Genomic DNA, 13,413 nt, shown 5'->3' with positions numbered 1-13,413 from the left:
CTGGGGACTGATTCATTTTCTCCTTCGTGAAGTACCTCTGCCTGGTCCAGCCCAGTGATCCTGGCTGTCTGCTTCCCACCCTGACTAGGACAGCCATGCAGATTCACCCCACAGCACCACAGCCCATTTGCTCTGCACAGCAGCACCGTCAGCTTGGGTATGTACATATGGGGAGCATGGGGACTTTGGCTTAATGACCACACGGACACCAGGGTTCTTTAAGGACCAGTAACTGCTACTCCTTTATTGAAGACATAACTTCAGCTCTCCTATTGATAACATGACTTGAACTCTCTTATTGAGGACAGACTCCCTTCTTATACCATTTGCTCTACAGCAGTACTTTTCCACTATTCATCGGTCAACAACTTTGCCTGGCAACAGCAAACACCCAGCAACTTCCATGTCTTAACAGCTGGAGAACAAGCAGTCTGAGACAGCAAGGTGTCTCCTGAATGACACTTCTTTGTTCCTTCTAAACACTTTACATTCCTCATGGTCTCAGTCCAATGTTATCATCAACCATGGGTCTTGTCGACCCCCATGGCCACACTACCACAGGGGACAGCCATTCCCCTGTGCCCAGGGGGAGCTGATCTTTGAAATCTGACCAGCTCCATTCTTCTGCTGCCATCAGTAGCTATACTAGGGGAACAGACACCAAGACGGTGGATCAGCACTGGGTCATGGGACCAGAGATTTTCTCGGTACCCATCTGCAGAAAGCACTGACCAACCTGATCTACCTATAGAGCTATCACTGCTCAGAGAAGATGATGGTAGTGGACACATCCAGAGCTTCATTCTGACTCAAGGAAAAAGGGGCTGGACTATGGAGTTAGAGTGTGTGACAGTCCTGTGTTTTGAGGCCTCTGAGGATGGTGTTTGTAATTCCTGCTCATCAAGGGTGCCTGGTGAGTGGGACAATTCTCAAAATGAGATTCTTCCCAATGGGAACCTGAAGTACAGTTGGTGCAAGGATACTACAGAAAAGTTCTCAGAAACACTGTCAGACATTCCAGAATGACTGAATCACAAATTAGTTGGAGCTGGAAACAGTCTCTCTCCATGTTTATTGTAAGCCCCCTTGTTTGAAAACCAGAGTACGGTTTCCTGTAGAATTTTGGACTACAAAGCTGGTGAAGGGCCTGGAACATAAGTGCCTTGAGGAGCAGCTGAGGGAAGTGGGGTTGTTTAGTCTGGAGAAGAGGAGGCTCAGGGGAGACCTTACTGCTCTCAACCACTACCTGAAAGTAAGGTGTGGGGAGTTGGGGGTCAGTCTCTTCTTGCAGATAGCCTGCAATAGGATGAGAGGGAATGGCCTCAAGTTGCTCCAGGAGAGGTTCAAGACGGAAATTAGGAGAAATTTCTTCTCAGACAGAGTGGTTAGGCATTGGAACTGATTGCCCAGGGAGGTGGTAGAGTCACTGTCCCGGAGGGAGGGGGACAGGGGTCACTATCCCAGAGGGAGGGGAGGTGTTAGAAAATGTTGGATGAGCTACTTAGGGACATGGCTTAGTGGGTAATATTGGTGGTAGGGAGGCAGTTGGACCAGATGATCTTGGAGGTCTTTTCCAACCTTGCCGATTCTGTGATCCTATGACTCTCTACTCTAGGTCAGACAAGCCCAACTCTCTCAGCCTCTTTTCATGGGAGCATTGTTCCAGCCCTCTGATCATTTCTGTGGATGTCCTCTGGACCCAGTTGAAGTCCTAGGTCCTAAGTCTAATGAGTGTGTTGTGCCCGGGCCACACAGATGGATGCAGTACTCCAGGTGGGGTCTCTTGAGAGCAGAGTAGAGGGAGAGATTCACGTCCCTCAACCTGCTGGTTACGCTGCTTTTGATGCAGCCCAGGATATGGTTGGTTTTCCAGGCTGTAAGTGCATGTTGCTGGCTCATGTCAAGCTTTTCATCTACTAGTACTCCCAAGCCCTTCTCCATAGCGCTGCTCTCAATCCACTCGTCACCTACTCAGCACTAATGTTTGGGATTGCCCTGAGCCAGGTGCAGAACCCTGCATTTAGCCTTGTTGAACGTCATGAGGCTTGCACGGGCCTATCTTTCAAGTCTGTCATGATCCCTCCAGATAATATCCTTTTCCTCCTGCATGTCAACTGCACTGCCCAGTGCTGGGAATGGTGGTTGTGAGGGGCTGCTCTGGGACCACCACCCTTGGGGCAGCATCTGCCAGGATGTCCAGAGAACAAGGGCAGAGAACATCATAAAAAACAACAACAGATATTTATAGATGTATGTATATATATACATATGTGTGCATATCACCATACTAATATATGGTATTCTATGATATATTCTATTATATTACATATTGATATACTATTTGTAACCACTCTGATGGCAGGGTTCAGAACAGTTTACTCTGGTTCAATTTGTGGTGGAGAAAAAGCCCCAGGTGCCTTTGCATGGGGCTGCTCTCCAGTATCTCTTGCCAAAGAAGAGCCAAAGACACCACCAGGAAGAAGGAGGCCTTGCCACCACTTCCCCACAGGTTCTGGAGCAATTCAGAGGGTGTTGGTGCAATGGGGACAGTGGGGAGTGGCCAAAAAGATGAGCCTGATGCCATCTTGGCCGCTGCATGCCAGGGGGCAGTTGGCAAAGGGGTGTCTTATGCTGTCTTTTCCAAAGACCTATGGCTCAGCTGGGCCCACAGAATGAAGCCTCAAAGCAGTCTGATGCTCTGGGATCCGTGGAGTGGAGAGCTGCACTAAAAAGGAGTAGCCTTCCATGTGCAAAAGTCACAAGCTGCCCCCTCCTGTGGGAGCACGGGCCATCACCATTGCTGTTCATTAGTATTGTAGTATTATAATACTATCACAACTGATTGTTCATTAGTATTTTTCCATCCTGGCCATGGTTCTGAGAAGGCAATTTTGGAATTTTCCACTATGACTGCTCTTCTGGTACCTCCCTGAATGTACACTTCTGGTACTCCTCAGAGCCTGGGCTACAGGGTCTGAGATGTGATCAGGGAGTGCCTGTTCTCATTCAGCTGTCTTAACTGTTGCTTAATGGAGGACTGATGTGACAGGAGGTAATTCTGAACCATAGCTCAGCTGGGCAAAAGCTACTCCAGCACCCTCTTCTCCAGTCACTCTATCTTTAAGAGGAAGCACTTGACTCGTGGTCAAACTCAGATTCCTTGCCACACTGTTCTTGGTCTCCAGTGTGATCCACCCTTTCTCCATGAGAGATTTCAAGGGGAACCTGTCACGTGCTGCCCTGCCAGGGAGGAGGCTGAGGGTGCACATGGAGTTGGGAGAGGACTCAGTGAGGACAGCTGACCTGAACTGACCACAGGGATATACTGTGCCGTAGGATGTCATGCTCAGTAATTAGAGCAGTGGGGAGAGAAGGAGGAGGGGGCATGTTCAGAGTAATGGTGTTTGTTTTCCTGAGAAGTCATTACATGTGATGGATGCTGCTTTCTTGGAAATGGCTGAAAATCTGCCTGCCAATTGCAAGTAGTGAATGAATTCCTTGGTGTACTTTAGGTATCAATATCAGGAAGGAAATTCAAGAGGTTTCATAGAATCATAGAATCATAGAATATCCTGAGTTGGAAGGGACCCTTAAGGATCATCAAGTCCAACTCTTGACACCGCACAGGTCTACCCAAAAGTTCAGACCATGTGACTAAGTGCACAGTCCAATCTCTTCTTAAATTCAGACAGGCTCGGTGCAGTGACCACTTCCCTGGGGAGCCTGTTCCAGTGTGCAACCACCCTCTCTGTGAAGAACCCCCTCCTGATGTCAAGCCTAAATTTCCCCTGCCTCAGCTTAACCCCGTTCCCGCGGGTCCTGTCACTGGTGTTAATGGAGAAAAGGTCTCCTGCCTCTCGACACCCCCTTACGAGGAAGTTGTAGACTGCGATGAGGTCTCCCCTCAGCCTCCTCTTCTCCAGGCTGAACAGGCCCAGTGCCCTCAGCCGTTCCTCATACGTCTTCCCCTCCAGGCCTTTCACCATCTTCGTAACCCTCCTCTGGACACTCTCCAACACTTTCATGTCCTCTTTATACTGTGGTGCCCAGAACTGCACACAGTACTCGAGGTGAGGCCTCAGCAGCACAGAGTAGAGCGGGACAATCACCTCCCTCGACCTACTAGCGATGCCGTGCTTGATGCACCCCAGGACACGGTTGGCCCTCCTGGCTGCCAGGGCACACTGCTGGCTCATATTCAACTTGCTGTCTACCACGACCCCCAGATCCCTCTCTTCTAGGCTGTTCTCCGGCGTCTCATCGCCCAGTCTGTACGTGCAGCCAGGGTTTCCCCGTCCCAGGTGCAGGACCCGGCACTTGCTCTTATTGAACTTCATGTGGTTGGTGATCGCCCAGCTCTCCAACCTATCCAGATCCCTCTGCAAGGCCTTTCCACCCTCATTCGAGTCCACAACTCCTCCAAGTTTGGTGTCATCAGCAAACTTGCTCAAAATACCTTCTATTCCTACATCCAGATCGTTTATAAAAATATTGAAAAGTACCGGCCCTCAAATGGAGCCTTGAGGGACCCCACTGGTGACCGCCCGCCAGCCTGACGCAGCGCCATTCACCATAACCCTTTGGGCCCTGCCCGTTAGCCAATTGCTCACCCATCGTATGATGTTTTTATTTAGCTGTATGCTGGACATTTTGTCCAGTAAGATCCTATGGGAAACCGTGTCAAAAGCCTTGCTGAAGTCCAAAAAAATCACATCAGCTGGTTTCCCTTGGTCCACCATACGGGTGATCTTATCATCAAAGGAAATCAGGTTAGTTAGGCAGGTTTAATTCCACATCATCGAGAAGAAAAAGAGAGGGGGAGAAATCAATAAAGCTCTATTTTCTGGTTTCACAAGTTCTCTGTTAGGAAAGGGAAACTCCTACAGCATATGGGATGTGAGATTTGTTAAGTGATCCCTTTGGGAAGCTCATTTTGTTTGTTTGTTTCTTTCTTTTTGCCTCCTCCTGGAGGCAATGTTAAGGCACATGCAGGACAAGGAGGTGATCTGGGACAGCTAGCATGGTTTCAACACGGGTAAAGCATTCCTGACCAATCTGTTTGCCTTCTATGAAGGAATGACTGAATCACTAGACAAGGGAAGACTGACCAATATCATCTACTTGGACTTTTGTAAGGTCTTAGACATTGTCCCACATGACATCCTAATCTCTATTTCCCAATCAGTGGGAAATTCACTAGACCATCACAACTTTTAAAACATAATGGATAGGGGCTTTTCAACTTTGTCTGGTTAGAGCAACATTTGCTGATTAGGAATATGTACATGGCCTAACATGAATGTTTTCCCAGAGTGCTTTAGGAGCGTCAGCCTTACCTGAACCCCTTTCACCTCTTCCAAATCTTTCCTTTCTCTTAGCCAAGCCCCTCTTCTCTGATCAGAATCTCCCACCTTTATTCCCCCATCTTTCCTCTGACTTCCCCAAATGGGTCACCCTGTTGGGGGCAGCTTTCTGATGGCCTTTATGACCTCAGAGGCTCTGCCTCCCCGCTGTTGGCCAGACAGGTGCTGGGACAGAAGTGACCTCACAGCCAGCATCCACGGGGCTACAAGGAGCTGTTGCGCTCAGGAGGCCAGCCCACTCAGGAGCAGTGGGTGCAGGTGATGCCCTGCACAATCCCTCAGGTTCTCACTTCAGTGCCTGGTAAAATTGTGGAGAAGATTGTTCTGGGAGCTAGTGAAAAACACATAAAGGACAATGAAGTTTTGGTCAGAGCCAATATGGGTTCACTAGGGGAAGGTCATAACTAATAAACTTAATTTCCTTTTCCACAAGGTCACCAAGCTAATTGACTAAAGGAACCCAGTCAATGTAATCTTCCTGGATTTCAGTACAAATTTCAGTACTGTCTCTCACAGTAACCTTCAGGCCAAAATGACCAGAATACAGTTAGAGAAAAGCGTAATAAGATGGGTGAACAGTTGGCCAATGGGTCAGGCCCAGAAGACTCTTGTAAATGAGGTTATATCAGGCTGGTGGCCAGTCACTAGTGGGGTTCCAAAGGACTTCATTTTAGGACCAGTCGTCTTCATTTTTTTCATAAATGATTTGGATGAAGGACTTGAAGGTTTTTGAGCATGTTCAGGGATGACACCAAATTGGGTGGAGCTGTTCACTCTATTGAGGGTGGTGAGGCCTTGCAGAAAGATCTGGACAATTTAGAGAGCTGGACAATCACCAACCACATGAAGTTTAACAAGAGCAAGTGTTGGATTCTGCACCTGGAAAGGGGCAACTCTGGTTATACATACCAACTTGGGGACAAGATGCTGGAAAGCAGCTCCACAGAAAGGGATCTGGGGATATTGATCAACAGCAATCTGACCAAGAGCCAGCAGTGTCCCTTGGCTGCCAGGAGGGTCAACTGTCTCCTTGGGTGCACCAAGAACAACATTGCCAGACAGTCAAGGGAAGTGGTTGTCTCACTCTACTCTGGCTAGAACCTAGAGCTGGGAAAGGTGGTTGTGAGGAACTGCTCTGGGACCAGTGCCTTGGGGCAGCATCTTCCAGGATGTCCCCTGTTCTGCTGGTCCTCTCTGTCTCTGCCCAGAGGCCAGCCCAGCCTATCCCCTCCCCAGCTCTCCAAATCTCCCTGTCCTCTTCCCAGACCAGCAATCTCTATGGGTGCTGGAAACCAACAAGCAAGAGCAGAATCATCCATCACTACCTTAATGCTCATCCTGGGACTCTGATCTCACCCTCATGTGCCCACAGAGAAACAAAGTAAGGAGAATCGCTCAAGTCTATTCCTTAGTAATATCCATGACTGCACCTTTGGGAGAAGAGCTGAGTCTTAAGGCACTGCCCTCAGCAGATCCCCTTTTATGCTGGAGAGGCTGGTGCAGAGCCAGTTGTGCTAGAGAAGTGCCCCTGGCCTGTCCCTGCCTGTAGACATTGGACTACCCCACAGCAGCACAGTGAGAGCAATCAGTCCTCACAGCAACACAAGGGTTTAGAAGGGAAGTGAAGAAGAACAGCTCAGGAAAGGCCAAGCTGTTTGGCTCCCAGGCATTGCTGCTGTGCCAGGACTCTTTTTCCCACCACTTCTGCACACAGCCAAGTGCCCCTGCAGCTCCACAGTGGTCTCAAAAGAAGGATCTCAGAACAAGACACTGTAGGGACGTTCCTTTTATTAAAATATTCAGAAAGACTGGATCCTTCTTTACACCAAGTCTCTGAGTCACATGAAACAGGTAGACACTGAAATGGAAGGTGACGAACAATCATATTTCTTTGTTAATAACTTTATCACAAGGAACGTAAAGAAAAAAATAATAATAATAATAATATATAAATAAATAAATAGAGAAAAAATAACATCCGGGACAGAAATGTGTTATGTTATGAGTGATCTGCGGAAGATAGGTAGTATATAGCTTCTGAAAAACATCCAGTCATCACTTTCCATACTGCTTCCTTCAGCTCCTTGTTCCTCATGCTGTAGATGAGGGGGTTCACTGCTGGAGGCACCACCGAGTACAGAACTGCCAGCAGAAGATTAAGAGAGGAGGAGGACGTGAAAGGGGGCTTCAAGTAGGCAAAAAAGGCAGTGCTGATGAACAGGGAGACCACGGCCAGGTGAGGGAGGCATGTGGAAAAGGCTTTGTGCCGGCCCTGCTCTGAGCGCATCCTCAGCACAGCCCTGAAGATCTGCACATAGGACAGCACAAGGAAAACAAAACAACCAAATGCTATTAATACACTCAGCATAAGAAGCCCAACTTCTCTGAGGTAGGCATGTGAGCAGGAGAGCTTGAGGATCTGGGGAATTTCACAGAAGAACTGGTCCAGGGCATTGCCTTGGCAGAGGGGAAGTGTAAAGGTATTGGCAGTGTGCAGCACAGCATAGAGAAAAGTACTGACCCAGACAGCTGCTGCCATGTTGACACAAGTTCTGCTGGTCATTATTGTCCTGTAGTGTAGGGGTTTGCAGATGGCAACATAGCGGTCATAGGCCATGATAGTGAGTAGGTAAATTTCGGCTGTGAGAAAGAGAGCAAACGTAAAGACCTGGGTGGCACAACCTGCATAGGAAATGGTCCTGGTGTCCCAGAGGGAGTTGGCCATGGCTTTGGGAACAGTGGTGGTAATAGTGCCCAGGTCGATGAGGGCGAGGTTGAGGAGGAAGAAGTACATGGGGGTGTGGAGGCGGTGGTCACAGGCTATGGCTGTGAGGATGAGTCCGTTGCCCAGGAGGGCAGCCAGGTAGATGCCCAGGAAGATCCCGAAGTGCAGGAGCTGCAGCTGGCGTGTGTCTGCGAATGGCAGGAGGAGAAACTCTGTGGGGAAGCTGCTGTTGGACATTTGCTTCCTCAGAGCCTGGTTGCCTGTCCATGGATGAATAGAGAGTGACATGTTAGAGAGACTTCTCTGAAGAAAACTTCCACCATGTACCACTGAAAACTCCTCAAAAAGACTCACTACCTCTTCCCTGTGAGCTCTGTATTTTTTCTGTCCAAGCATGCCTTGATGATGAGGCATAATTATGTGTTTTCAGGAGGAATCCATACTGCTTTACAGTATCTAGTAAAGTGTACCAGAGACGGATCTCCGGTGCCCACTGGCCAGAGACATTTCCCTGTTTGCAGGTGCTGAACAGGACATCCAATAGTCTTTCAAGAAACAGTGAAGGTGGTGTTGGTGCTGCCCATAGGCTAAAGGGTATGGAGTGAAATTGTGGGTTTCCTCAAAGACCTACAGATCAGTGTAATGGTCTCTGCGCTTCAGTCTCTGATACAAACCTGACAACTCCATTATCATCCCTCTGGTTGCCCTTCAAAGTAGGAAAGCAAGACCAGAGAACCCAGAGAGTGCCTTCCCTTCAGATACTGCAGATGTTCATTTTCCCTGTCAAGAATGTCCCCCAGAGATGCCCCTAGGGGTGCTGTGGAACTGTGAGCAGCCTGCTCCAGCGAGCAGCCTCTGGGCACCAGCAGGACCCTGCTCTGCCATGCTTGGGGGGCTACTTAAAGCGACAGGTTCTCCTCGCAGTGTCCTGGACAGTTCCCTGGGAAGGCTGAGTGCTGAGCATGGCAGGCTGCAGAGGCCCTGTCCCAGCACACAGCACCTGGGGCACAGCAGGGACCCTGCTCTGCACCACAGCCCTGGCCACCCCTGCCTGCACCCCGGCTGCGCAGCCTGCAGCCGACCCCAAAAGAAGAAACCATCATCTGCTGACCTTCTGACAGCTTTGAAAAGTAATCCCTGCTCTGGAGCTTCTCATTCTTTTCCTATTCAAAGAAACTCTGAGAGTCCTCCTGACAGCTCCCATAGGCTGTGGGAATTGACAGCAAATCTGGAGATGGCACCAGGAACAACAGCTGCATTGCCCTGCAGCCAGAGACTTACCCTGTTCAGGGCTCTGAAGATTTCTTTCGCAGTGAGCTCTCAGCATCCCCCCTCCACACTGCTTTTAACATCTCCCTCCCTTCTCTCAGCTGCCCTTGTCCCCTGCAGGCAGTGCCCCCAGCCCTGCTGTGCTGTGCAGAGGAGCTGCTCCTGGGCAGAGCTGTCTCTCTGCAGTGCTGCCCGCTTGCCAGGAGCTCCCCTTGGGCCCAGGAGCTCGGCCCAGCTCATCAGCACAGGGAGCTCTTGACAAGTCCCTGGCCCTCCAGGGGAATCAACTTTGAAACAGACTGAAGCAATCCCTGTTGCTCCTTCCCTCTACAAGTTAAAGAAACTCTTTTCCAGCACTGTCATTCCTCATACAGGAAAAGTATGTGGCCCAGGAATCACCTTTCTGTGCCCTGGTTTTAGGCAGGACAGCCATCCAAGGACAGAGAGGGATCTCCATCTCCCCTCCTGAGGGAAGAGTTTCAGCTGAGTCAAGCAAGGCATCTCATTCTTTGCAGTCCAGAAGCTAGGAGGGGGCTCAGCTGTTTCCCATGCCTCACACAAGCCCACAGGAGTTGGGATTCACAGAATCACAGAAGCATCTAGGTTGGAAGACACCTCCAAGATCACCAAGTCCAACCTCTGACCTAACACTAACAAGTCTTCCACTAAACCATTTTACTAAGCTCTAAATTGAAATGTTTTTTAAATACCTCCAGGGATGGTGACTCCACTACTTCCCCAGCCAGCCCATTCCAATGCCTATCAACCCTCTCAGTAAAGAACTTTTTCCTAATATCCAACCTAATATCCAACTGGCAGAAGAGCAGACTAAGCCACTCTCCATCATTTATCAGCAGTCCTGGCTATCAGGGGAGGTTCCAGATGCTAGCAAATGTGACGCCCATCTACAAGAAGGGCCAGAGAGTAAAATCGGGAAACTATAGGCCTGTTAGTTTGACTTCAGTACCAGAGAAGCTCATGGAACACATTTTCTTGAGTGTCATCATGTGGAACTTACAGAGCAACAAGGTGATTAGGCCCAGTCAGCATGGATTTATGAAAGGCAGGTCTTGCTTAATGAACCTGATCTCCTTCTATGACAAAGTGTTGTGCTTAGTGGATGAGGGAAAGGCTGTGGCTGTTGTCTACCTTAACTTCAGTAAGGCTTTTGACACCGTTTCCCACAGCATTCTCCTCAAGAAACTGGCTGCTTATGGCGTTGGCTGTCATATGCTTGGTTGGGTTAAAAGTTCTCTGGGTAGCCAGGCCCAAAGAGTTATGGTAAATGGAGTTAAATCCAGTCGGTGGCTGGTCTCTAATGGCGCCCCCAGGGCCCAGTATTAGGGCCATTTTTATCAATGATCTGGACGAGGGCATCGAGTGCACCCTCAGTAAGTTTTCAGATGACACCACGTTAGGGGTGTGTGTCGATCTGCTCGAGGGTAGGAAGGCTCTGCAGGAGGATCTGGATAGGCTGCACCGATGGGCTGAGGTCAACTTCATGAAGTTCAACAAGGCCAAGTGCCGGGTCCTGCACCTGGGGCGCAATAACCCCAAGCAGAGCTACAGGCTGGGAGATGAGTGGTTGGAAAGCTGCCTGGCGGAGAAGGACCTGGGAGTATTGGTTGATAGTTGGCTGAATATGAGCCGGCAGTGTGCTCAGGTGGCCAAGAAGGCCAACGGCATCCTGGCTTGTATCAGAAACAGTGTGGCCAGCAGGACTAGGGAAGTGATTGTACTCAGCTCTAGTGAGGCCACACCTTGAGTACTGTGTTCAGTTTTGGGCCCCTCACTACAGGAAGGACATTGAGGTGCTCAAGCGAGTCCAGAGAAGGGAAATGAAGCTGGTGAGGGGTCTGGAGAACAAGTCTTACAAGGAATGGCTGAGGGAGCTGGTGTTGTTTAGCCTGGAGCGGAGAAGGCTCAGGGGCGACCTTATCACTTTCGTTAGGTACTCTACAGAAGGCTGTAGCAAGGTGGGGATCTGTCTATTCTCTGACATGCCTGGTGATAGGATGAAGGGGAATGGACGAAAGGGGAGGTTTAGGTTGGATGACAGACCCCGGACAGCTGACCCAAACTGGCCAAAGGGGTATTCCATCCCATCTGACGTCATACTAAACAATATATAAGGGTAGCTAGCGGGGGTGGGGGGCAGGCTGCTCGGAGTTAGGCTGGGCATCAATCAGCAGGTGGTGAGCAATTGCATTTTGCATCACTTGTTTCGTACACATTACTAGTAGTAGCACTACTATTATTATTATTATTGTTGTTGTTGTTGTTGTTATTATTATTATTATTATTATTATTATTTTCCTGTCTTAATAACCTGTCTTTATCTCAACCCACAGGCTTCACTTTCCCGTTTCTCCCCTCCTTCATGGAGAGGGAGGAGAAAGGGTGAGCAAAAGGTTATGTGGTGTTTATTTGTTGACTGTGTTAAACCACAACACTCCTCCATGTGGCAGCTGGGTTCTGGGCCCTGAGCCCCTCCTGCATGCTATGGTTGCTCCCCCAGCTCCAGAGCAGGTGGAAGCAAACAGGAGCTGAGACCAATGAAGTTCTCGTGGCTTCTTTTTTATCTGTATCTATAGAAGAGGCCCAATCATAGCTCCAGAGGATGATTGTCTCAAAGTAAAGCACAAAATAACAGGTAGGAGGCTAAGAATAAGCTTCTGTAGATCAAAGCAAGAAATGGAAGAAAACTGCAATAAGAGAAAACAAAGGAGTATTAAAGAAAACAAAAGGTTTTCCTCAGTTTCTGAAATAAAGTAGGAACTTTAAGGCACATTATTGATTTGAAGAAGGATGTATTCCAAGAATTTCCAGACTGCATCCTTGAGCACCTTATTCCTCATGCTGTAGATGAGGGGGTTCACTGCTGGAGGCACCACCGAGTACAGAAGTGACACCATGAGATTTAGAGTTGGGGAGGAGAGTGAGAGGGGTTTCAGGTAGGCAAACATGATGGTACTGAGAAACAGGGAGACCACAGCCAGGTGAGGGAGGCACGTGGAAAAGGCTTTGTGCTGGCCTTGCTCAGAGGGCATCCTCAGCACAGCCTTGAAGATCTGCACATAGGACAGCACAATGAAGACAAAACAAACTAATGCTAAGGAAATACTAAACAGAAGTGTCCAAACTTCCCTGAGGTAGGCATCTGAGCAGGAGAGCTTGAGGATCTGGGGGATTTCACAGAAGAACTGGTCCAGGGCATTACCTTGGCAGAGGGGCAGGGAAAATGTATTGGCCGTGTGCAGCACAGCATTGAGAAAGCCACTGCCCCAGGCAGCTGTTGCCATCTGGGCACAAGCTCTGCTGCCCAGGAGGCTCCCGTAGTGCAGGGGTTTGCAGATGGCAACATAGCGGTCATAGGACATGATGGTGAGAAGATAAAATTCTGCACCAAAAAAGAATAAGAAAAAGAGGACTTGTGCAGCACATCCTTCATAGGAAATGGTCCTGATGTCCCACAGGGAATTGGCCATGGCTTTGGGGACACTAGTAGAGATGGAGCCCAGATCGAGGAGGGCAAGGTTTAGGAGGAAGAAGTACATGGGGGTGTGGAGGTGGTAGTTGCAGGCTACAGCAGTGAGGATGAGACCGTTGCCCAGGAGGGCAGCCAGGTAGATGCCCAGGAAGAGCCTGAAGTGCAGGAGCTGCAGCTGGCGTGTGTCTGCGAATGGCAGGAGGAGGAACTCACTCACAGAGCTGCTGTTGGTCATTCTCTGACTTTGACAAGGCTGTCTGTTGAAGAGGAGAATGCAAAACAAAGTTAGAACAGAATTCTCTGAGGAAAACCTAATGCAAGTCATATAGCACCCCCAAACTGAGCCTCTCTCTTAGCACGAGAACTGTTCTGCAGCTCTCTTGCTTGAGCTGAAGCTGGTGTTGGCTAAGGGAGGCACTGGGTGCAAGGGCTGCTTCGGGCTCTAGAGGAGTCCTTCCTACTGTGCAGCACGAGGGAAAAAGGAACATAGGGGAAACTCAGGTTCAGTCCACCTCTCAGATCATTGAGCTTTGCAGTACTGTTGCAAACATCTCCAACCACAGTGC

The 13,413-nt window shown here is 49.3% G+C and overlaps 1 protein-coding gene across 1 annotated transcript; it reads right to left on the bottom strand.

Annotated features, from left to right (window-relative positions):
- Window positions 1–12,137: 12,137 nt before the first annotated feature.
- On the bottom strand, window positions 12,138–13,082 carry LOC140000454 (olfactory receptor 14A16-like). Its single transcript, XM_072030340.1, has one exon. The coding sequence runs from the start codon at window positions 13,080–13,082 to the stop codon at window positions 12,138–12,140; it is 945 nt and encodes a 314-aa protein (XP_071886441.1).
- Window positions 13,083–13,413: the final 331 nt, after the last annotated feature.

This window comes from Anas platyrhynchos, chromosome 32 (assembly GCF_047663525.1).
Source record: "Anas platyrhynchos isolate ZD024472 breed Pekin duck chromosome 32, IASCAAS_PekinDuck_T2T, whole genome shotgun sequence".
NCBI classification, from domain to species: Eukaryota; Metazoa; Chordata; class Aves; order Anseriformes; family Anatidae; genus Anas; species Anas platyrhynchos.
Note: the sequence above shows the minus strand (reverse complement) of the source record. Positions and strands in the feature narration are given on the sequence as shown.

Bases quoted from the DNA above. Each gene is read 5' to 3' on its own strand.
- LOC140000454 (XM_072030340.1), bottom strand. From the start codon at position 13,082: ATGACCAACAGCAGCTCTGTGAGTGAGTTCCTCCTCCTGCCATTCGCA.